General features: G+C 36.3%; 1 protein-coding gene across 4 annotated transcripts; it reads right to left on the bottom strand.

Annotated features, from left to right (window-relative positions):
* Nucleotides 1-278: 278 nt before the first annotated feature.
* LOC126682146 (L-2-hydroxyglutarate dehydrogenase, mitochondrial) lies at nucleotides 279-26,168 on the bottom strand. 4 transcript variants are annotated; one of them, XM_050377726.2, is made up of 5 exons: nucleotides 25,449-26,163; nucleotides 24,938-25,374; nucleotides 23,615-23,774; nucleotides 6,404-6,523; nucleotides 279-5,494 (listed from the first exon to the last, which is right to left on the bottom strand). In XM_050377726.2, exons 1-4 carry the CDS (start codon nucleotides 25,968-25,970, stop codon nucleotides 6,410-6,412), a joined length of 1,233 nt encoding a protein of 410 aa, XP_050233683.1. In that variant the 5' UTR covers nucleotides 25,971-26,163; the 3' UTR covers nucleotides 279-5,494; nucleotides 6,404-6,409. The 4 variants fall into 4 exon arrangements, with proteins under 4 accessions (XP_050233683.1, XP_050233682.1, XP_050233685.1 ...); XM_050377725.2 differs by having other exon boundaries at nucleotides 279-5,474; XM_050377728.2 differs by lacking the exons at nucleotides 279-5,494; nucleotides 6,404-6,523 and adding an exon at nucleotides 7,826-8,320 and having other exon boundaries at nucleotides 25,449-26,168.
* Nucleotides 26,169-26,435: the final 267 nt, after the last annotated feature.

Raw genomic sequence — 26,435 nt, 5'->3', positions numbered from 1 at the left:
ATCAAAGCTCTACCCTTACACTCTATTTTTGCAGGCTCGGGCCGAATTTTTCTCAGCCTATTTGTCATCAACTACGTTTCAAATCCATGAGGTTAAATGTGTTAATGAGAGTGATGAAGCAGCCGTACCTCATTGGAGTCGCACTCTAATTTATCTCCATTTTATTGTGAAACCATTATTGTTGTAATAGTTTTTCTAAAAAATATACAAAATTTAACAGTTTTTTTTTGTTTCATTGAACTATCCATAGGAAAACATTTCCTTAAATTGAAAGAAACTTCGTTAAATTTTCTTTTCCATTCCAAGAACTCAAACTCAAATAAACAATATCACCAAGAACTAATCAAAGTAAGAGAATACCATTTTACAAATCCACGAGTGAAGAAGGAAGATAGAATTACTCACTAAATGCAAAGATAAAAAAACTGTGCTGAAGCTACAGCTGCATAAATTATAGCGTAAGATGTTAAAATCATTATCTCCTATTAAAATAGAAATAAAAAAAATATCAATCAAATAATTAAATATAAACAAGAACTAATGAACATGCATGGTTTTTCTATATGTTGAAACATAAACAATAATAATACCTTAAATACAAGAGTATCATTATATAATAATATTTTTAATTCTTTTTCAAAAAGGTCTGATTTGCTATAGTTAAATTTTATAAAATATGACAGACCAAGATTATTTTCTTCCAAATTCAAATCAACTTAATGGAAATCGAATTCCAGCATAACTATAGTGGAACCGAGTTGCATAGGATTTACCCCATGGGAGAATCCTAGCACTCGCCCAAAAGGCGAAAGCATGATAATGTGAGCACCTGAGTCCATGAGACTCGCCAAACTTGAAGATCAAAGTAAGATTAGCCCGAATTCCCAGAAGAGTTAATTCCCTGAGGACTCGGTGAAAGCGCGTCGCCAAAGCGATTCGCTAGAAGCCTAAATATACGAAGAATCATATATTGAAAACTGAATATATGGGATCTCTATTCTATTCGGATACAAACTCCAATCTAGGAAGATAAGCTTATTCAGGAAGATTTTCCTGAGTAAGACTTCCTCTTCAATAAAAAATCTCTTTCCTATTCAAACACAATCCTACTGGATAGGAATCACTTTCCTATTTGAGGTCTACTAGGTATTCTCTCTACTACTATATAAAGAGATTGAGGTATGCCTGAAAAAACAATTACATTCATATACAATAAACGCTGCTCAAGCCTAAACTGACTTTAGCATTAGAGAGTTAATCGGACAACCACCATCCGGTTATCTTCTACCCTATTTTGCAGGTTTACTCACCGGTTCAGAAAGCAGACTCCATCAAATGGCGTCGTCTGTGGGAAAGAAACTTCAAACTAGAAGGAGTTTTTTCTGAACTCATAAACAAATTCTTCATAGAAATAATGACTTCCGACGGATCACACCTCAAAAACAAGCAAATTAGCGCGCAACGCTACCCACCGGAGAAAAAACAAAAGATGTAGGAACCCAGAATATGGCCGGTGGTGACATTCAACGACAATGATTTTGGGAGAATCAGTCAGGCACATAATGATGCCTTCGTTGTAGCTATGATAATTGAACATTGGAGCATGAAAAGAGTATTAATTGACAAAGGAAGCGCAATAAACTTAATGACATGAAAAGCCTACGAAAGCCTTGGATGGGTCATCTCAGAGCTAAAAAGAAACGCTACTCCGTTGACCGGATTTGGCGGACCTCCTATCAAACCCATGGGCACGATTACTCTAGACGTAAAGTTAGGAAGAGAGAGAAGAGAGAAAGAGCAACCAACACGATTCAGCGTCGTAGACATTGATCTACCATACAACGCCATCCTGGGGCGACCATTCCTCCATGATTTGGCCGCAATTACAAGCATAAAAGCTCTCACAGTGAAAATACCCACCAAAACAGGAATTATCACAATCAAAGGAAGCCAGACAACTACCAAAAAATGCTACGACAAATCGGTGCAAGAATCCTTCGAAACGATGCCAATCGAAGAAATCTTGAACCATGACATAAAAGAAAAAGAAAGCCTCCCCAATGGCGATATGAAAAAATTGGAGCTAAATGCGTAGAAGAAGGTGAACCTTGGAGTGGACATAAACCCCAAACATGAAGAAGAAATCGTAGCAATGTTAAACAAGAATATGGGAATGTTTGCCTCCAAAGTCACGGAAATCGTGAGGATTGATCCACATATCATTAACCCACGAGCTGAGTATAGCCGAGGGGGCTAACCATGTGAGACAGAAAAAGAGGAAATTCTCTGAAGAAAAACAAAGAATAATAGCCAATGAAGTGGAGAAGTTCAAGAAAACCGGATTCATCAGGGAGGTGCACTACCCAGAATGGGTAGCCAACGTAGTGATTATGAAAAAGGCAAACGAAAAAAAAAGGATGTGCGTGGACTATAGCGACTTGAACAAAACTTGCCTAAAGGACATCTACCCCATACCTGACATAGATCAATTAGTCGACTCAATAGAAGGACACGCCATGTACATCCTGGCTGACGCCGCCCAAGGCTATCATCAAATACCAATGAAACAGGAGGATCAAGAAAAAACATCATTCATCACAGAAGGCGGAACATATTGCTACACAACTATGCCTTTCGGAGTGAAAAATACGGGAGCGACATACTAGAGACTAATGAACTTCATGTTCAAATACGAAATTGGAAAACGAGTCCAAGTATACGTAGACGACCTGATCATAAAAAGTGAAAAAGCTAAGAATTACGCGAAAGACCTAGAGAAAACATTCAAAATCTTGAATAAATTCGGGATGAAGTTAAACCCAGACTAATACGCATTCGGAGTGCAAGGAAGAAAATTTCTGGTATTAATGATATCACAAAGAGGAATAGAGGCGAACTCAGAAAAGATTAAAGCAACAATGGACATGAAACCGCCAAAGAACATACCGCCCTCGGAAGGTTTATATCTTGCTCGGCCAAAAGATGTCTACCGTTTTTCAAAGCCATCAAAGGCTCCCAAAAGTTCAATTGGAACGAAGAATGCCAAGAAGCATTTGAGGAATTGAAAAAAATTCTTAACCTCGCCACCACTCTTGAGTCGTCTACTAAAAGGAGAAACTCTGTACTTATACATTTGCGCACGGAAAGAAACAATCGGAACAGTATTGGTAAGGGAAGAGGAAGGAGAGCTCAAAGAATTTTACTACATTAGTCGAGACAAGGTACCTAGAGATAGAAAAAATGGCGCTAGCTGTCGTAACTATGGAAAAAAGCTAAAGTACTACTTTTAGAGTCACAATGTTATCGTTAAAATGAATAAACCATTGCGAAAGGCGATACAAAGCAAACACGACATCCACTACTAACCTTGCCAAACATCAAAGCATAAGCACTAGCGGACTTTGTGGCTGAAATCACCCCAGGCGAACATGAAGAAACTATCCCAGATCTCCTATGAGAGTTACATGTGGATGAAGCCTGGAATAAAAAAGGTGCCAGAGCAGGAGCCATCCTGAGATGTCCAGGAAAGACAAGAATCGAATACGGAGTGAACGTAGAATTCAAGGCAAGTAATAGTGTTGCCGAATATGAAGCTCTAATCGCTGGAATCGGCCTAGAATTAGAAGTAAAAACGGAAATTCTGAAAATCCATAGCGATTCGCAACTGGTGGCAAATCAATTCAAAGGCGAGTACCAAGCTAAAGAAATAGGGATAAACAAATATTTGACAAAAGTCAAAGGAATGCTCCTAAAATTGGAACCACGAGGAGGATAATGGGAAATCAAAAAAATCCCACGAGAACAAAATACTGAGGCCGACGCCATAGCAAAGTCCGCCTCCTAGCTCGGGGATCTTTTCAGCAAACTGCAGCTAAAAGAAACCTTACAAAAACCGAGCATCAACAAAACGGAAGTAATGGAAATCGATGATGCAGACAACTGGATGACTCCATTAATTAATTACTTGGAAAATGAGGAATTGCTACAAGATAACATCGAAGCTGTTCGAATCATCTAGAAATCAGCCAACTACTCAAATTACGACAAAATCCTTTATCGAACTTCGCTAACCCACCCCTTGGCGAAGTGCGTATTATCCGAAAATGGACGCCTGATTCTGAAAGAAATTCACGAGGGAATATGCGGAGCCCATGAAGGTGCCAGCACGATAGCAAGAAAGACAATATTACAAGGATACTACTGGCCGACAATAAAGGAAGATGCCAAAGCACTCGTGAAAAAATGCAACAAATGTCAAAGATATGACAACGTTAACTACATACCAGCTGTACCACAAAGCTCCCTAGAAAGCCCTTGGCCTTTCGCCATGTGGGGAATGGACATAGTAGAGCCCTTCCCAACAGACAGAAACCAGATGAAATTTCTCATTGTCGCTATCGGCCTCTTTACGAAATGGGTGGAGGTAAAGGCGGTATCAACCATAACGGCAACAAGAATAGAAGAATTCTTCAAGAATGAAGTCATAAATACCGAGGCTTTAGCTCACTTGCGGGTAACTAATGATGGAAACTGAATTCTAGCATAATTACAGTGGAACCGAGTCACATAGGATTTACCCCATGGGAGAATCCTAGCACTAGCCCAAAAGGCGAAATCATGATAATGTCAGCATTCGAGTCCATGAGACTCGCCAAGCTTGAAGATCAAAGGAAGATTCGTCCGAATCCCCAAAAAGACTGATTCCTTGAGGACTTGGTCGCCAGAAGTCTAATATACGTAGAATCATATCTTGAATATCGAATATATGGGATCTCTTTCCTATTCGGATACAAACTCCAATATAGGAAGATAAGCTTATTCAAGAAGATTTTTCTGAGTAAAACTTCCTCTTAAATAAAGAATCTATTTCCTATTCAAACACAATCCTACTAAATAGGAATGACTTTCTTATTTTAAATCTACTAGGTATTCTCTCAACTGTAATATAAAGAGTTTGAGGTAAGCCTGAAAACACAATTACCTTCATATATAATAACGCTACTCAAGCCTAAACTGACTTTAGCATCGAAGAGTTAACCGGACAACCACCGTCCGGGTTCGCTTCCACCCTGTTTTGCTGGTTTACTCACCGGATCGGAAGACTCCATCACTACTCATGTTAAATTTCAAACTTAAAGAAAATAAATTTGCCTTTTGTATGGATTTTTTTAAATACCTTTTATGTAACTGAAACTAATTCACAAACATACATATTAGAGGATCTTCATTGCATGTGCTATATTTAGTGCTATTTTTAGATTTAAACTAATTCACTAACATACATATTAGAGCATCTCCATTGCATGTACTTTCTTATTTTAAATCTACTAGGTATTCTCTCAACTACTATATAAAGAGTTTGAGGTAAGTCTGAAATCACAATTACCTTCATATATAATAACGCTGTTCAAGCGTAAACTGACTTTAGCATTGAAGAGTTAACCGGACAACCACCATCCGGGTTCGCTTTTATCCTGTTTTGCAGGTTTACTCACTGGATCAGAAGGCAAACTCCATTTCAAACTTAAAGAAAATAAATTCACCTTTTGTATGGATTTTTTTAAATACCTTTTATATAACTGAAACTAATTCACAAACATACATATTAGAGCATCTCCATGGTATGTGTTATATTTTGTGCTATTTTTAGCACAAAGTATAGCTAAATGCTGTATATATAGCATAAATTTTAGATTTTGACTCCCATGCATGATGCAATATTGAATGACAATATTTTCATTTATATGCAAAAAATAGAAAATATTTATTTGTAATTCAATTTTAATTTAATTTTTAAATCTCATTAATAATTACTAACTGAATATTAAAATATATATTAGTAATAGATAATTTCATTAAAAAATAATACTATTTTTAAATTTAAATATACTATAATAAAAATATTAAAAATATTAAAAAATGTTTAACATATGCTAAATATAGATTATTTTAATATTAAAATAACTAATCTCGCAATGCCAGATTTAGCACAAAGTTTAGCATATGCTATATTTAGCACAAGTATGGCATAGTAATGGAGCATTGTGTATTATTTTAAATGCTAAATTTAGCATTGCGAGGTTGTTTAGCATTGCCACAGCTTGTAATTTATAATTTTTTTACAATACAAATTAAGATAAAACCAAATTACCATAGCCTTTCCTAAGTTATAATAGTAGAATTTGGGTTCTATCCAAATATAATCTATATATAAATTGACACAAATAGAAAATAATTATTAAATTCAAATAAATAAGTATTTTAATTGCATTTGGAACTCACCATAATGCACTATTTGATCAGAATCAATTAGAGTTTTCTATTGGTTCTCTCAATTATATAAGTATATAGATAGATAAGGAGCAGCAAGAACATTAAAAATTATCTTCCATTCTCAACTAACCTTACTTCATTGCAAGAATCGGGTGGCTATGTATTGAGCAATTGCCATGCTTGATGTTAGACCAGGTGATTCAATACCAAAAAGATTGACAAGACCATGTACTCCATGAGTTTCTTCTCCCTAAACCAAAATATTAAATGTATTGGTTTATTATGAATCAGTAAAAGACTAAAAGTTGAACAATACTACTAACAAAGATACAATACTTTTTGTGATTATTTTTTTATGTTAGTAAACTCACCAATTAAAAAAAACTGGTTGTGATTTTAATGATTAGTTTCCTCTTGTTAGCCAAAATGTAAAATTTTGAGAGATTTAAACTTTAGATTGGTCTGTTTTAGTTTATTTAATTTTCAATTCTTTCTAGATTAGCTTTTGTCATCGAGACTTTTCACTTATCATGTACCAGGTACCATATCTAACATCAATTGCTTGTTCCTCTAAAAAAAACATCAATTGCTTGTAAAAGTTCATTAGAGAATAAGCTTCATTTTATTTAATTAATTTAACCACTAAATAATATTACATTTTTAATAATATATGTCTAATAATAATAAAAATATTTATACTCATTCAATATGTATAATTAAAATTATAAACTAATAGTTGCAATAGTATATATATCTATATAAATATATATAGGGATAAAATAGTCGATGATATTCGTAAAGGGCATAAAAATAATAAAATAGTTTATAAATTGTTATTGAGACTTTACTAATAAATTAAAATTTAAAAGCCACTTTAATAATAATAAAAAAATTTATCCTACTTTTATATGACTAGTTTAACTTTTTCTCTCACATCTCTCTCTTTTTAAGACCCTAATAGCAATAGTATGGTGATTTTGGCCATTTCTTGACTCAAAATCACCTCCTCACCCTCTAATATATCTCCAATTCGTATATCTTGTTTATTTTGCTAAATAATTATAGATATGAGATATGTTGCAATTTCCCTTCTTTCTTTACGGATGTTTTGTCTCATTTAGTGGAGTTTTGGTTTTTACCATTTATGGATTTTGTTATTTTCATGGTGGTTAGAGTGCAAATCTGAAGTGTTATCAATAGAAATTTTATTTTAATATTCTCTTAATCAGACTCATTAAAAGACCAAAGAGTCGATTTGTAGTAACCATGGGAAGGAATAGACGGATAGCCGAGATGCACATTCAAAGAACTTTATCAACGCGCTTTAATAAATTAACCTATATTCTCTTTGTACTATTAATTTACTTAACTTTTGATCAAATTGTACTTTGATATCTCAATTAATGAAATTTTTATTATTTTTTGAAATATAAAATAAAGAAATTAATAAAATTTCCTCAACATTTTAAGTGATTTTTTTTTAAAATCAAATCAAATGATTAGATTAAATCACCAACAACTACACTCGTAAAAGAATCCAAATCGAACCATTCTTGATGACCTGATATAGAACGACATGCCTATGCAAGGATAGCATTATTCGTCGATCGCCTTACATAACAAAAATGAAAATTAAGTAATAGTTGTAACAACAAACAAACATTATCAACTAACAAATCTACTCCGATTTAAGGGGAAGTTTGATATCAACAATAATCTCCAAAGAATCAAACTCCACTATAATCTTCTCCTTTCCTTTTTGCCAATTGAGAGCTTCAGGATACTAAAAGTCTTTGTAGTTCTTGCCAAAATTGTACTCTGAAGAACATCCACCCCAACTCGGAGCAGCCTCCTTAAATCGTTTCTAACATTACAAGAGCTCATACTAGTTCTATTGGAGAAGACGACTGCATCAACATTTTCTTTTAACCACTCTACCATAAGAGGTGACTAAATTGCAGCACCTTCTAAACCTTGAAGACCCACAAGAGAATTACGACCATTGCGGCTTTGAGCATACTGCCAAGCTGAGAGGTCCTAACCATCCCTGTTAACAATAGTCACACTGTTGCTGCTATTATTGTAACTGAAAGCAATAAATGGGAATGTTTGCGTACTTTAAGACTCCAACTCTATGGCTAGCAGAAAGGCTAATGATTTTTCTTTTATGAGTTTCAGGGGGGAGACTCGCCTCATTACTTCCCACTGGGCGGAAGGTGCCTTGTTCCTATTGATTCAAATGAACTAGCAAACCATCACCTATGTGCCAATCTGTTCTTTCTTTGAGTTGGAGCTAGCCTAGGTTGAGGTGGCATCTCTCGAATAAGAGTAGCAGCGGAGGAAGACATAGGTTGACAGAATGAGGGGAAAAGCTATTCGACCGATTAGATTAGGGAGAGGGAGGGAAGAAAGAAAGTTAAGCATACGTCTTCCTCATCAAAAACTTGGAAAGCATGAGCCACCCAACATTTAAAGTACCAGTCTCTAACTTGTAATTTATGGAAACCCAAAACATTCCAGCACTCTACCGCTGTATAACAATAGCTAAACACATGACTAACCGTCTCCCTTCTAACTCCACAAACTTGACAAGCTAAATCCATATTAACTCCTTTTTGTTGTAGGCCATCGGTGGTTGGAAAATAATCGCTACAAGCCCTCCATAACAAATTTCTAACCTTTGGAGGGCACATGAAGCTTCCAAAGACAAGCCCAAAGGCCACACCAATCACTAAGATGCTCACCATGTAACACTCGATAACTACTTCTGACATTAAAGTTTTGTCTTTTATCATGCATCCATAACCAACTATACAAAGCACCATGAAAACTGGGCAGGACTTTTAAAATTCTCTCCTTATTTGAAAGAGAGAATATGAATGTCAATATCCCACTCCATAAACTCTAGCTTTAAGCACTTGTTAACAGTTGCATTTTCAAGACGCATATGCAATCTCAACTGCAGGTAGCCATCCATTTCCTCAATGAGCCAAGGGTCCTTCCATACCCGAGTAGTATAACTATTACCAATACGATGGCAAACTCTCTTCCTCATTAAAACCTGAGTTGCGAAGATACTACGCCACGTAAAGCTCAGAATATGACCAAGTTTTACATCCATAAAAGACTTATGCGGATAGTAAAGAGCTGCAAACACTGTCTAGATAAGCGAGCTCGGGAACTTCAGCAAACACTAGGCCTGCCTTGTAAGCATTGATTAATTAAACTCATAAAGTTTCTTGAAACCTGAGCCTCCCATCTTCGAAACACATAATTTGTCCCAACATGCCTAACTGATACCTTCTATATATCCGATTGATTTTTACCCCACCAATACACATTCATCATCCGCTCAAGACTCTAACATAGATCGCGAGGCATAAGGAACACGTCTATGATGTAGTTTGTCACGGTTGGTGTGACTATTTTCAAACAAATCTCCTTCCCTCTTCTAGAGAGAGATTTACTTTGCCAACCTTGAAGTTTGTGCCAAACTAGATCTTTGATGAACTGAATAAGAATATTTTTATTTCTCCACGCCAAGCATGGAAAGCCTAGATAAAACATTGGATCCTCTACATCATTCATTCCAAATAGAGAACAAATTTGATCCCTCAAAGCATGGTTGGTATTTGGGATGAATTTGATACTCTTATCTTACAAAAATTCAGAGCTTGGTTCGAAGCGTTTTTATACATAGCTAAGGAGATTTTAGCAGTGGCAACTTCATCAATAGTAGCTTTAAAGAAGTATCAGTCATCCGTAAAGAAAAGGTGATTAATCGATAGAGCCCTTCTAGCTATCTAGCACCCGTGAATACTGCCTTGATTTTCCAAGTGTTTAAGTAAAAGGTTTAATCTCTCCGCACATATTATAAACAAGTATGGGCAAAAATATGTGGTAAATGCATGGTTAATATTGTCCGAACAGGGAGATTTGTTTAGGTGCATGCTAAAAATTGCTGATCGAACTTATGCCTCAGTGATAGGCTTCAACAATTCAGCATTATGATCCTATGATACCTTTGCGCACACGTGATTTCCTTGCTATTGCCTGCTTTAGAAGAAAAAAGGTTATCAAAGTAGCCTTTAAATAAATAAGGTAAACTGCCATTAGCATAGCGCCATGAATTATTATAATGTTTGAGCATTTTAATTTTGTTGTGCATATTTCGAGAATGGGTAGACGAATGGAAAAAATTGAATTAAATCGCCCTCTTCCAGCCAGTGTTGGTTGGCCCTTTTACTTCTATAGACTTCTTGTTGAGCCAACACATTATCAAGCTATGTTTTAGCTTGATAGAAACTTATGATATCGACAGCAGGCGAATAGAGCGGGGCAGTGCCAAAAAATAATCTCTACGATATCTTAGGTGGGCAATGTTTTTCTTCTTCTGCTCAATCTGATATAAAAAATTCAAAACAAGACGACTTCCCCAATCAATCATCGCTAAATTACAACTGTTGGACCAAGTCCCATTTGAACCCTAATTTTGAGTTTGACAATCAATTTAAAGAGTCTAATCATGTTTATTAGTGTGTAGGAACATATAGAAACCATCCCGGGTTCGAATCAGAGCTTTCTAGCGAGAATCGAAAAAACGACTTTTGGACTAGGAAACAGAAGGTTTTCGCGCCCGAGATGCCTCAAGCATCACAGGCGAGATTCATTGATCTCGGGCGCGACAAACTAGATCTCGGGCGTGATGGAGCAGTCAACCAAACCTCTTAGGGCTTTGACTAAGATCTCGGGCGCTACATATGCATCACGGGCGCGATGCATATGACAGTTGAAGGTCCAACGGCTATATCAGAGCCTCCCTCTCATTTCTTGACAAGTGGCCTTCAACCATTGGCTGAATTCCTGACTTTCAAAGATCTCGGGCGCGACACCATGTATCTTGGGCGCGACAGACAATGATTCAGCACAATCTTGAGTTTTCTTCTAGAAGATTTAAGGGTTTGTTGTTGGGGTTATAAATACCCCTTGTCTACCTCATTTATGAGGTTAGACACTCTAGCAGCAACTAACATTCTCAAGCATTGAATTTATTCTCTCTAAATTTATTGTGCATCATTTATTGATTGCTTATTTTCTTTGTTGATTGATTAATCTTTGTGATTCAATCATTAGTGTTGTAGGTTTGTGTTTAGCCTTAGAAAAGCACATTGTAAGTTTGAGATTATCTTTTAGAAATCTCTTTGTAAAGTTTGTGTTTAGCTTTAAAGCACAATCCCAATTAGTGGATTCTAAAATCTCAATCTTTGATTGAGTAGTGGAGTAGGATCGATTTGTGATCCGAACCACTCTAAATTGCTTGTGTCAATTTCTCTTCTCTTAAACTCCTACTTAAATTTTAATTACCCACTAAGCCTTATTCACCCCTCTCTAAGGTAGCTATTTAGTGATTTCAATTGGTATCAGAGCTAAGTTGCTCATTTCCTTACTTAATTGCGAGCTTATCGATCTATGGCTACCGAAAACTTCGTTCATACGCTTTGTCCTTTCTTTGATGGTACGGATTTAACCTAATTGGAAGTTTCGTATGGAAAACTATCTTGACATGGATGGTGTCAATCTATGGGATATTGTGCTAAATGGCTACAAGGCTCCAACAAAGGAACAAGATGATATAGAAGTGCCTTGGCCAAGAAATGAATGGACAAGAGAGAAAACTCTTGCAAATGGCTTCAATTGGAAGGCTATTTGTGTGATCATATCTTCTTTGTGCAAAGAGGAGCAATATAGAGTTCAACATTGCACAACCGCAAAGGAGATGTGGAAGATTCTTGGCAACTATCATGAAGGTACAATTCAATTTCAAAACAAAGAAGGTGGAGCTTCTCATTAATGAATATGAGAGTTTCAAGAACAAGCCTAATGAGGCTATTACCGAGATCACCAACCGTCTTCTCTCCATCACTACCAATCTCAAGAAACTTGGTAAGCACTATACTCTTGATGAGATCAATGACAAAATTCTTCGTTCATTGCCAATCCTAGATTGGCAACCGAAGATAACCGCTATTGAGGAGTCAAGTGACATTAGAAACTTGAGAACCGATGAGCTCATCAGAAACTTGCTTCTTCATGAGATGACTTACATAAAGGAAATCCATAGTCTCAAGAAGGCTCATGATGAGAAGAACAAGGGAATTGCTTTGAAAGCTAGGGAAATTGAAAGCAAGGTTGAGGAGGAGCTCAACATGAGTGATGATGAAGATGATGAAGACATGGTTTTGATGGCCAAGAGAGTGAGGGATTGGAAGCTAAGAAAGAAAGGCCAATTCCAAAGATATGAGCAAAAAGGTGATTCTTCTAACTCCAAAAAGTCTCACTCCTAAGAATGAGTCTTCTAATCCCTCTCCTAGAAGAGATGTTACTTGCTTTGGATGTGGCAAACCGGGTCATACTAAATCGGAATGTGGAATGGGAGCTAAGAATACCTTCCCAATCAAAAATAAGAAGGGTTTAACGACTACTTGGGATGATGAAGTGGAGGATTCCGATAATGAATGTCAAGAAGAAGATAGAGCAAATCTTTGCTTCATGACATTTGAGGAGGAATCTACACCTAAGGTAAGTCCTCTACCCTTTCCATCTTGTGATGATATAGGTGTTGAATCACATGATAGCTCTAGCAATATTGTTGTTATTGATAATGTTGTAAATAATGTTGGCTTGCTTGATGATTCTATTGTTGATGATTGTGATGATGAGTGTGACATGATTAATGAACTTAATCAAAAATGTGGTGACTACTTTGCCAAAATGAAAGTTTTTAAAAAGGAAGCCTTAATGGCTAAAGTTGAGATTCTTAATTTAAAGAAGGAATTCCAAGACTTTAAGTCCTTTTTAGAATCTATCCCCAAGCAAGAAGTAAATATTTTGCTTGAGGAACATGAAAAACTAAAGAGTGAAATTTTTGCTCTAAATAATTCTATCTCAAGATTTCATAAAGGGTAGGGAGCCTTAGAAAATCTTTTAGATTCTCAAAGAGCTCCTACCATAAAATTTGGGCTTTTGGCTTTAGTCACAAAAACTCTACCCCAAGTGTGAACATTTGTGAAGGCTTCTTCACCTTCAACTTCTTCTAAAGAAGTTCCTCCTTCTATGGCTAAGGCAAAAGAGGTGAAGAAGAAGCATGCTCAAACTCCTAAGGTTAAGCCATTTTTGGCTCCTAAGCCCAAGAGCAAGAGGGTACGAGGCCCACTCTCATGCCTCTCAATATAGTCACAAATGGGAAAAGAGGAGCATGAAAAAGAATCATGTGCATTCATATCCTCATGCATATTCTCATACCAATGCTCATGCTTTTTCTCATGATTTCTCATGTGCTCATTGCTATGCCCATTCTTGTGAGGCTCCTAGAGTTAACACTCATTCTAGCTATGCCCACATGACTTCTAGACTACAATGTGTGTATTGCATGAGATATAGTCACAAAAATGTGGATTGTTATGTGAGGAAAGTTCAATTGAGGTTAATTCCTTTGGACTATTCCAATGCTAACTTTAAAGGACCCAATGTGATTTGGATACCTAAAGCTTGAGTTTGATTTTGTATAGGTGCCAAAGGAGACCGTTTCCCATAAAACCTTATGGTATGTTGATAGCGGTTGCTCTAGGCACATGACGGGCCAAATCTCCAATTTTGCTAACGTGAAGAGCATAGATGGAGGAAGCGTCACTTTTGGATATAATGCTAAAGGCCAAGTTGTGGGGATAGGCAAGATAGGTAACTCTAACTCTCCAGGTATAGAAAATGTGTGGCTTGTTAATGGTCTAAAGCATAATCTTTTAAGTGTGAGTCAATTATGTGATAAAGGTCATAGAGTATCCTTTGAATCTAGAGCTTGCTATGTTATTCAACCAATGAATAATGAAGTAGTCTTTAAGGGATATCGAAAGGGAAATATTTATCTAATTGACTTAGAAACGCTTGAAAACCAAGATGGCAAGTGTTTACTATCACTTAGCGATGAATCTTGGTTATGGCACCGAAGACTGGGACATGCTAGCTTGGACCTCTTAAATGAGGTTAGCAAGGATGCACTAGTCAAAGGATTGCCTAAGCTAAAATTTTCCAAAGACAAAGTGTGTGGACCTTGTCAAAAGGGAAAGCAACATAAGTCTTCTTTTAAGTATAAAAATGTTGTTTCTACTACTAGACCATTACAATTGCTACACATGGATTTGTTTGGACTAACTAGATTTGCTAGCTTGTGTGGCATGCACTATGCATTTGTGATTGTTGATGACTACTCTAGATTCACTTGGGTTATGTTCCTAACTCATAAGAATGAAGCTTTTAAAAAAATTTATAGTCTTGCAAAACGTATTCAAAAAGAAAAAGATTTGCAAATTTCTAGTATTAGAAGTGATCATGAAACCGAATTTCAAAATAAGTTTTTCAAAGTGTTTTGTGAAGAAAATGGTATTGATCATAATTTTTCTTCTCCTAGAACACCTCAACAAAATGGGATTGATGAAAGGAAAAACCGCACTTTAGTGGAAATGGCCCGCTCTATGCTACATAAGTATGATTTACCTCAATACTTGTGGCCGGAGGCCGTTAGCACCGCTTGCTATGTTGCAAACTGAGTTTTATAAGGTCTATTTTGAATAAAACTTCTTATGAGTTATGGATAGAAAGAAAGCTCATGATCTCTTACTTTAGAGTATTTGGATGCAAGTGCTTCATATCAAACACCAAGGATGACCTTGGGAAATTTGACTCCAAAACCGATGAAGGCGTGTTTATATGTTATGCCTCTACTAGCAAGACTTATAGAGTGTTTAACAAGCATACTTTAGTTGTTGAGGAGTCTATGCATGTGGTATTTGATGAGTCCTCCAAGGATTTTCCGGAAAAGGACTCGTTTGTTAATGATTTTATAGGTACATTTGAGGATCTAACACTTGTTGAAAATCAAGTCAATACTTCAAGAGAAGTGGAAGTTCCTCAACCAAATCAAGGTGGTGACAAGGTGGAAGCCGAATCACCTCCTCCGGCTCAAACTCAAGTGGTGAACTATGATCTGCCAAAGGAGTGGGCTTTTAATAAAAGCCATCCTCAAGAGTTGATTATTGGTGATACCTCTAAGGGTGTAAGTACTCGCTCTCATTTCCGCACTATAGCTAATTTTCCTTTCCTTTCACAATTAGAGCCCACTAAAGTTAGTGAAGCTCTAGTTGACGAACATTGGGTGATTGTTATGCAAGAGGAACTCAATGAATTCGTGAAGAATAAAGTTTGAGAGCTAGTCCCCCGTCCTAATGGTCATACCATTATTGGGACAAAATGGGTTTTCCAGAACAAATTGCACGAAAGCGGAGTGATAACTCGGAACAAGGCCCGATTGGTTGCCCAAGGCTATAACCAAGAGGAAGGCATTGATTATGAGGAAACATTTGCTCTGGTTGCTAGGTTAGAAGCAATCCGTATGTTATTAGCTTATGCATCATGCATGAATTTCAAACTTTTTCAAATGGATGTGAAAAGTGCATTTTTAAATGGTTTTATTGAGGATGAAGTTTATGTTAAACAACCTCCCGATTTTGAAGATTTTCAACATCCTAACTATGTTTTTAAACTCAACAAAGCTCTTTATGGTTCAAAACAAGTTCATAGAGCTTGATATGATATGTTGAGTAGCTTTTTGATCGCAAATGGTTTTTCCAAAGGCAAGTTTGATACAACTCTTTTTACAAAGACTCATAAACATGATATTCTCTTTGTGCAAATTTATGTTGATGATATTGTCTTTGGTGCTACTAATGAGTCTCTATGTAGAGATTTTTAAAGTGTATGACTATGGAGTTTGAAATGAGCAACATGGGAGAGCTCAAGTTCTTCCTTGGACTTCAAATCAAACAAGATAAGGAAGGAATCTTCATCAATCAATCCAAGTACACAAAGGAGATGCTCAAGAAGTTTGGCATGAAGACCTCTTCTAGTAGCAAAACACCAATGAGTACCACAACTAAATTGGACAAAGATGAATCGGGTAAATGCATTGATATTACAATGTATCGAGGTATGATAGGATCTCTCCTTTATCTTACCGCTAGTAGACCCAACATTATGTTTAGTATGTGCTTATGTGCTCGTTTTCAAGCTTGTCCTAAGGAATCCCACTTGCATGCCGTTAAACGTATTTTGAAATACTTGCATGGCACTATACATCTAGGAATTTATTACCCTAGAAATGTGGACCGTAGGTTACTTGGCTACTCTGATGCCGACTATGCGGGTTGTCTTACTGATCGTAAAAGTACCTCCGGGACTTACCAATTTTTAGGTCAAAGTTTGATCTCATGGAGTAGCAAGAAACAAGTATCTGTGGCTTTGTCAACCGCGGAGGCCGAATATGTAGCGGCCGGTTGTTGTTGTGCTTAAATCCTATGGATTAAGCAACAACTTATTGATTATGGTCTTGCACTTGATCACATTCCCATCAAATGTGACAACACTAGTGCAATAAACCTATCAAAGAACCCAATTCAACATTCTAAGAGTAAACACATAGATATCCGACATCATTTTATACGTGATCATGTGCATAAAGGTGATGTACTAATCAAATTCATCGATACTACTAATCAATTTACAGATATGTTTACCAAGCCTCTAAATGAGGATCGTATGCATTTTATCATTCGAGAGCTTGGTATGCTTGATGGGAGTACTTTGAGTTAATGTGCTTATTGTCAAATTTGTTTCAAATTATCCTTGTTTGACTATGTGTTTCTTTTTACTTAATTGATTGGACCAATATACATGTTAATCCCATTTTTATGATGTTTACATGATTTTGGTGTTTGTCTATAATTAATTATCCATGTGTGTTGGAATTAAGGCTTGGCATTGTGAAAACTTTTCAAAATTTGTTGAAAATCGAGATTTCCATGAATCTCGGCCGAGATCTACATATCTCGGGCGAGATATTCAAACAAAAACAATTTTTTTCCCTCTTGTGTATCACGACCGAGATACACATATCTCGAGTGAGATACAAAGGCAGAAACCTCATATTTTTGTCCCTGTAGATATCTCGGGTGAGATATGTATATCTCGATCGAGATACATCTGACCGTTTGAAAATAACGGCTAGTTTGATGAATGTCAGGCGCGATGGCCATATCTCGGGCGCGATTCATGCAGATTTTTCAAAAATCTGACCGTTTTGACACTCGTCAAAACGGCTTGTTTTTCAAAAACTAGCCGTTTATGACCGTTTTGGGACTCTTTAAGGCCTATAAATACCCCATTTGAGAGCATTTCTTATTTACAAAACCTCTCAAACATTTCTAAAGTATTTCTTATGCAAAATTGCCTTTTAGTCCCTCAAAACCTTGAAATTTATTGCATTTTCATCCTCACTTTTTTCATTCATACATCATGGCACCCAAAGCTCCTTCTAAATCAAAGGGAAAGACTCTGGCTCAAGCTTCTAAACTCAAAATTAGGGTTCAAATGGAACTTGGTCCAATAATCTCCCCCTTTTTGATTTTGACAATCAATATACTCAAATGGTTAAGTTTGCAGGAGTTCAAATGAACTTTGACTCCCCCTCACTTTATGCACTCAAAATTTAAATAAATTGAGACAAGCATAAAATAAATCGGTTTTCAAAACTTAGTCATTTCCGTAAAATTTGCAATTTTTGAGAGAGATGAAAATAGTTTTATAAATGCAAATATCTCTCCCCCTTTGTCAAAAACAAAAATAGTTAAAACATATAGATCAAAGTAATATATATTGCGGAATTAGGAAAGTAAAAACATTAAGTGTGAAAAATAATAAAAATTCAACACTTAGAAGAAAAATTAAGCACAAAATACAATTTTATTAAGTGAAAGGGCAATACAAGGACTAGGCATAAAAATAAAACACATAAGTAATGTAATCCAAACAACGGTAGGAATTATAAGGCATTGAAGGCAAAAGACATAAAAATGCAAAAATTAAGGAATAACATTAAAAATATGAAAATGCATGAATATGAAATGCAAAGATCAATCTTCCTCATCCGAGTCTTCTTCTTCAATAATTGGAGTGCCGGGAGATGGAGGAAATTGTGAATCGAACCGGTTTCTTAAATCCCCAAAATCGGATCTAAGGTTCCCAAACTCCGTTTCCATTCTAGAGAAGCGAGAATCCACATTCGCCTCAAGAATGTTCATTCTTCTGAACATTCGCTCATTTCGACTATAAATGAGCGAGAGCATCTCATTCGTACTTGCACCTTGAGGAGGTAGTCAAGTAGGATCCATAGCCAGGGCTGAAATTTTCGGACCTTGAAAACCCATTTGAGCCTCCTCCTCTACTTGTGCCGCAAACTCCGTCGGATGAGTCGGTTCCCCTATTTGCCTTTGTCGCTTCCTTGTAAGCTTTTGGACCTCTTATCCAATAACTCTATCTCTAAAAAAGTAGATATAGTGATCTCCAACAACATTAAAAGGCCCCACCCGATTAGCAACGTAATCAAGATCGAGGAAGGACCTTTTCCATCCAATCACAATGCTATGATTTTGGAGTAGAGCCGAAGTATAGGCTTGGCCTTCTTGACCATTGCCGTTCCGAAGGAGCTGACCCGAAGTGTTCCCCTCTTTTTTCCAAGAGCATGAAGATATTCCATAAAGTACCTACCGCAAGAAAAGCGCTCTCCCCTTACCGCACACCACATAAAAATAGGTCTTTGATTGGGACCTTCTCATTGCCTTCGTGTCTTCCATTGATCGAATAAGTGATTACTCGATGGAAAACAAACAAAGGAAGAGTTGTAATAGACTTGGAAATTGCGGTGCGAGGTTCATGCTTCACGTCGGTACTAACTTCCTCCCAAAACTCATTGATGTGGAACTCCTCAATACGAAGATAGTTTGTAGCAAAACCTTTCTTCAAACCCAAAGCACTCATCTATCTCCCTTGGTGTGAGCTTGTAGGTCTTGCCTTGAACTTGAAATGTCACTCCATAGTACCCGAAGAGATGATTGTCGTTGGTGATCAAGTGAAGCGAAGCAATCACCTCCTTTGTCAAATCTTCAATAGTTTCTTCTCTATTCTCAAGAACGAATTTTCGCCATCCCAAAACATCAATGTATGCCTCAACTTGAGCCCTCAATCCGTCAAACGTCATATCCACGAGAGAAGGGAAGCGAGTTTCTTCAATTTCCGCTTTTTCCATATTTTCCCGACAAATTGCCAATTCCTCCATGGGTAATTAAAATTTAAGTAGGAGTTTAAGAGAAGAGAAATTGACACAAGCAATTTAGAGTGCTTCGGATCATAAATTGATCCTACTCCACTACTCAATCAAATTGAGATTTTAGAATCCACTAATTGGGATTGTGCTTTAAAGCTAAACACAAACTTTACAAAGAGATTTCCAAGAGATAATCTCAAACTCACAATGTGCTTTTCTAAGGCTAAACACAAACCTACAACACTAATGATTGTATCACAAAGATTAATTAATCAACAAAGAAAATAAACAATCAACAAATGATGCACAATAAATTTAGAGAGAATAAATTGAATGCTTGAGAATGTTTGTTGTTGCTGGAATGACTAACCTCATAAATGAGGTAGACAAGAGGAATTTATAACCCCAATAACAAACCCTTGAATCTTCTAGAAGAAAACTCAAGATTGTGCTGAATCACTGTCTGTCGCGCCTGAGATTTACAAACTTCAGGTATTCAGCCAATGGTTGAAGGCCACTTGTCAAGCAATGAGAGGGAGGCATATGTCTCGCCCGAGATCAAGGTCAAAACCCTAAGGGGTTCGGTTGACTGATGAATCGCGCCCGAGATCTGGTTTGTCGCGCCCGTGATGCTTGAGGCATCTCGGGCGCGAAAATCTTCTGTTTCCTAGTCCAAATGACGTCTTTTCGATTCTCGCTAGAAAGTTCCGATTCGACCCGGGATGGTTTCTATATGTTGCTACACACTAATAAACATGATTAGGCTCTTTAAATTGATTGTCAAACTCAAAATTAGGGTTCAAATGGAACTTGGTCCAACAAAGTATATGAACTCATTCAGACTAAGTCTGACCCGTTGATATTTACCCATTTTTAGGTGCATATCATTTTAGTGTGGTCGGGCTCCCATTCATTATTCTGGAAGTCTCAACTTAAAGTACTTATGGAGAGTTTTGTTCCTATCTAGAGCTACAATAGTCGTCAATGGTAGTAGACATAGTTTCGTAGCAAACGGTTTACATGTTTTGTATACTCTGACATATTATTTTATTTGAATAAAGTTTTGATGTGAACATTGCGCTTTATAACCGTTTGAATGTTATACCACTAATCCGTGTTTGGAACTAGTCATATGATATGGATGGTGTGTTTGAAACAAGGCAATGTTTGATTATGTTATCGCATGCTAAGACCCTGGTTTCTATGACTTATGCATCGGTTTTTAGAATGTGTTTTTAACGTTTACGATATATTGAGTAAAAAAAAATCTGAAAACGTTTTATGCATAATGCTTTGTTTTAAATAAAAATTTATAGTGGTTTTAGGGTTTCTAAGGGTTTTGGATCTACCACTCTAATTCCCTATCGCCGGTCTCGGCCCATGGATTTGGGTCGTGACAATATCATTCGGATTGTCCATGGCGTTTAAGAACCACTAGATTATTTTTGAAAGACCATGGTCCTCCTTGTTAGATCTGACGAACGTACAACACATGGAAAATTGAATAGTGTGCAATTATTTATGCCAACTAGTTAGTTCCTTCATGATCATATTCCTTTATGGGCGCTCAACAGAGGCAGGAGTGCTTCAAAACGCATTGAAGTTTATCGACTTGTCTGTTAAGAATGTCCATATCAGACACCATTTAGGGATATCTGACTAACATTTAATGATGTCCACACCAAACTCTATACCTTCATACTCCTCCTCTTACAACCTTAACTAACTCAAAGTATGCTTCTTCTAAGGGTTTAGAGTTGGGACTGTTAGCCATGGATGAAGTAGGAAAAGATAAGAGTAAACCTTGATTGCCAAAGAGAAAAAAGCATTATTAATAAATAAAAACTAGCTTGTCACAAGATAAGAGAAAAACTGTCAACTTGAGAGAATTTTAATCCATCAAATAAATGTTATGTGATTTTTGATTTAATTGGATAAATTAAGTTGGATTTGATGTGTTATCAGACATTACTTAATAATATAAATATTTTTTTTAGTTGGAAACACTATTTCAATTCAATTATACATGAATTTGTTATGGTCCCACAAATAGAATCTCGTAATAGGTCTATTAACTTAAAAACTCTTTGACTTTCCTTTTCTTTCATTCAAGAAATCCTTGAGTCTCTCTTTCTTTATTTTTGACTAAACTATTAATCATTTTGTTATATATAATTTCTTTCTTAAAATAGAGAAGCATCTAAATTCCAAAAAGAAAAGAATCCCTACAAAGGTTCCTAATGGACATAAATAAGAAAATTACTTCCTAAATAATAAATAGTAGTTAAAAATAAAAACTCTAAATTTAGTTAAAAATAATAAGCAAATGGGATGAAAAATTACCAACCTGTCAATTTTTTTAATAGCACCATGACCTTACAAAAAGTTCAATAGCACCCTATTCCGTATTTTTACGTTTCAATAGCACCCGAAAGTATCTAATTAAACTCTTTTCACTTAAACAATATTCAGAAAACATCCTTCAAATTTATCAAATATTCTAAATATTACTTGATGTTAGAAATTGTACAAAAAACCATCTTTTTCCTAAAATCAAAAATATATAAATTGATAAATTAAATAAAATATTTCTGTCACCGACTCCCTTCGAACCCGCCGCTCTTCGTCACAACGTTTCCAGAGACGAGGACTGGTCTTCCGGCCATGGAAGACCAGCAACAGCTGGTCTTCCATGGGGAAGACGCCCGTTGAAGACCAGTGATCTGCTGGTCTTCCATGGGGAAGACGCTCGTCTTCCCCGTTGATTGAAGACCAGCACATCTGCTGGTCTTCCATGGCCGAAAGGAGGCCAGCTGCTGGTCCCCGGAAGCGGCGACGGGTGGTGGCGGAAGCGGCAGCGTGTCGGGGGGAAAAGATGTCGGGGAATATATATATTTTTATTTTTTTTCTTTTTGAATTAGTGGAGAAGAGAGTTTGTTTGAATGTATTTTAAGTTAAGGGGCTTGTTAAAATTTAGCCAAGTAAAAGAAAGTATAAAATGACCTCTAGATTTGGTTGTTTTATAAAATTTAATTCTTATAATAATAAAATCATTTATTTTTTTGTAATTAGGGTGCTATTGAAATGTAAAAATACAAAATAGGGTGCAATTGATGAAATTACAAGGTCGGAGTGTTATTGAAAAAAAAAATTGAAAGGTGAGTAGTTTTTCAGCTCATTTATCAAAATAATAACTTTGTTGTTATTTTATCACAGCTGTCAATAAGATTATTCCCTTCCAAGATTAAGAGCTTGTCCTCAAGCTCGAACGAGTCTAGAATTTTGATAGTGATGTCCTCAACCTCGAACTATAAGTGAGGTTTTATCTCTCTTAATCGTTAATTTCCTCCGCCATAAGTGAGGTTTTTTAATAAAATCTATGTAGCGGTCCCAAAAAAAAAACAAATCAGTACAACCATCTGATTGGATCTGATTCTAAAAATATTTTTAGCAATTAAAAATTAATTTTTTGAAATAATTAATTATTCAATATATATAATAATTAGTTTATTATATTTCAACAATAAAATTAATTACTAATTATATTTGAAAGAATTTTAATTTTCAGCTAAATTTGAAAAGGATACATATATGCCCCTAAAATTAAAGATGCACATACGCCCTTAAACTTTGATGAAAGAATATGTATATCCCTAAACTACTACTCGATGCAGCCCGCCCTTAAATTTATAAAATCGGTGCAAATCAGCAGTCAGGTTATTTTTCTATTAAGAGTTTATTTACTCCAGTTTTATAAGTTAAGGATCGGATTGAACCGAGTTAGAATTTAGAGGCATATACCTTAAGCCTAGAAACAACCAATTACTTCCTAAATAATATAATATATAATATATAGTTTTTTTTGTTCAGAGACATAAATAATATAAAGTTAATAAAAGTAGAAACTCTGAAATTTGGTTAGAAAAATAATAACTTCGTTGTTAGTCCACAATAGAACTTGCCTTGGGCACCCATAGAAGCTAGAACCATTATCAAAATAATCTCTCCAGTTTTCAGCAACTAACTTAGGACACATAATGGTATGATTTTAACCCAACTTCACCTTCTTTTTAGATATGTTATAATGCATGAAGAATTAATAACTACAAAGATTAATGCTTTATAAATTACCTGAATTACAAAGTCCATAGGATCTTGCCCGGGGCCAGAAATTTTTGGTCGAATCCCTGCATAACCTGGCTCCAGTATTCCATCCTTCAGATTTGGATAGTACTTGCTTATCTCTGGATAAAATCTCTCTGCACGACTCGCCATCACAGAATAGTCATACCTGAAAGTTGAACCTCGTAGAAATGAGCTCTCATGATAAATGGTAATAAATCAATCTGATTCGTATGTTGCAGGTAGACACGTTTAACTTGTACGTTGCAGAATATGATTCTTACTGATATTGTCAAAAGAAAAAAAAAGCTATTATCTAGGAGAAAAGAATTCAGATTTGAACTTCTAAAAGCATCAAAACTTAGTAAGTACAATTACAAATGGTATAGTATACCGACCACAAAATAGAGGATGAGACCTCATTCTTTGGTGATTGTAATCCACAATCTACATAAAACAAAATCTATAATTTCGATAAAGGCTCTAATAAAATCAGCTTGCGCTTCTTAATGAATTTTTTCCAACCAAATGTAATATAGAGAAGCCAAAATATAGTTAATCCTTCTAATGTTTCAAGACGTTTCAGAGAAATCACACATGGAAAAATAAATTGCTCTACTGTTTCTGCACATCTGTCGCAGAAAAGACAATCCCTACTTTTTGCACAATTTACCATCTGAACAACTTGCTTCTATTTCGCAATTTTTTAAACTGATAACAGAGCCACAGAAATTCATTAAAAGTTTGAAGCTTACTTAAAGGGACTTGATTCTTTAAGGAATATAATATTCCTTCAGATATGAGCTACCCCCAAACCACCTGCCATAGTCAATCTACATCAGCCCTCATACTGAATCTTCCACTAATGAACTACCAAGCTCTTATGGCATCCTCATCCATGGGATCCACAGATGCATAATGATACATAAAGCACCAAACTTTTATAACAGAGCAAGTGGCAACCAAAATTAGGGATAAGTTTGACAAGAATGTTTAGAACTTTTAGGATCAGATACTACATGTTTCCCAATTCATGAAGTCAATAAAAATAGCATAGCCTCTGCAATTAAAACCTGAAATCGGAAGTGATGGCTCACTTAAAAAGTGATAAAATAGACAAGAACATTTAATCAGACACGAAGCCTGCCAATTATTTATCCTTTGGAAACACTTCCAAAAGAGTTTTTAAAATCAATTTATGAGAATGTGTTCATAGATTGAAAATGTGTAACAAATATGACTCTGAGAATCCATTATTCTGGTAGCCTGCATTCATAGTGAATCTAAAAACAAATTAAAAGAATTTGGAGAAAAAAGGAATGAAGGATTAACCTATCAAGAAAGCTTGATTTATCATCTACGCCCGGAATCCAGTGAACATCGGGGCCAAACTTAACCTGGCCATCCAAATCGAGAGTAAGATGAACTCCAAGTCCCCCATCCTCGGGTATGGGGTATATCAAATGCTGAAAAGGAGGGGGTACAGCATTGGGTAGGGTGAAGTAGCAACCACGAGCATAATGTGGTGGTGGAATTAAACTTTTAGGAAAGCCATCAAATCTGCTTGTAAGCTGTATTGCACTTAATCCAGCAGAGTTGATAACAAGGTCGGGGATAAGAATAAGGTCAGGTTGCAGTATAGAGTTGCCATCCCAGTGCTCAAAGTCACGGGTTCCCATAACATGAAGGTGCAGACGATTGTCTTCAAGGTGGCCACCAACGACGGTAGTATTGCAAGAGAGGGTTGTCTTATAACTTTCAGCCTCTCCCTGGACCAAAATCGGCCTAAAATTACAGGACTCAACAAAAACCAAGACAAAAGAAAGAAGAAAAATGGGCTTACAAGTAGAGATAGCATGAGAGAATGAGCATCAACAATCCCCGAAAGAGGAGAAAACAAAGCCTGAAGGCAGCGCAGTTGAGGTTCCAGTCGCATAGCTTCAAAACCATCCAACATTCTGAGACCAGAAACCCCGTTTCGAGCAGCACGATCCATCAGCGTATGCAGCTTCGGAATCTCACAAGGGGAAGTGGCAACTATGAGTTTACCGGTCTGTTTATGCGGAATCCCATTTCGAGAGCAATACTGATAAAGTAAATTTCTACCCTGGACACAGAATAAAGCTTTGAAAGAACTGGGGGGATAGTAGATACCAGCATGAATGACTTGGCTGTTTCTAGAGCTGCTGCCGCTGCCGAAACTTTTGGCAGATTCCAGAACCAAAACCTGTTTGCCTCTAAGTGAAAGCTCTCTGGCAATTGCTATGCCCACTATTCCTGCTCCGATCACCACACACTCGACCTTCTCTCTTGCTGCCTCCAACTCTGATCTTCTTATAAATCTTCTGATTGTTTGCTTTAGCATCTTCTAACTCACAACTCTTTTTTATTCTCAATTCTAACTCCTAACCCTAATAAACCTGACCCTTCTTTCTTTTCATTTGCAAATTCTACAACCTCTATCTTTTCTTATTTGTTGGTTTTTTTATTGGGCTTTCTGTAAAATTTACTGTTTTTTTTCTTGAGAAAATTACTCAGAATACACTAATTACCCCCCTTAATCTCAAAAATACTATCCTGCCTTTGTATTTGCAAAAATATGTTAGTACAACCTTTTCTCTTTTAATTTTTGTAATTTTATTTTTGAAAATTACGGTTTCTCCTTCCTATAATTGACGTATCTCATCTCAACCACCACCATCTTAATTTTTGGCTTGTTCTGTCTATGGCCTGACATTTTATTTTACATAATAAAAAGTCTCAATGGCTTGGTCTGTCACTGTCCCTTACAGAACCCCCGGTTTCTGATTACTTTCATTTTCTGCTTCTT

This window comes from Mercurialis annua, linkage group LG5 (genome assembly GCF_937616625.2).
Source record: "Mercurialis annua linkage group LG5, ddMerAnnu1.2, whole genome shotgun sequence".
NCBI classification, from domain to species: Eukaryota; Viridiplantae; Streptophyta; class Magnoliopsida; order Malpighiales; family Euphorbiaceae; genus Mercurialis; species Mercurialis annua.
This window is presented reverse-complemented; position numbering and strand designations above follow the sequence as displayed.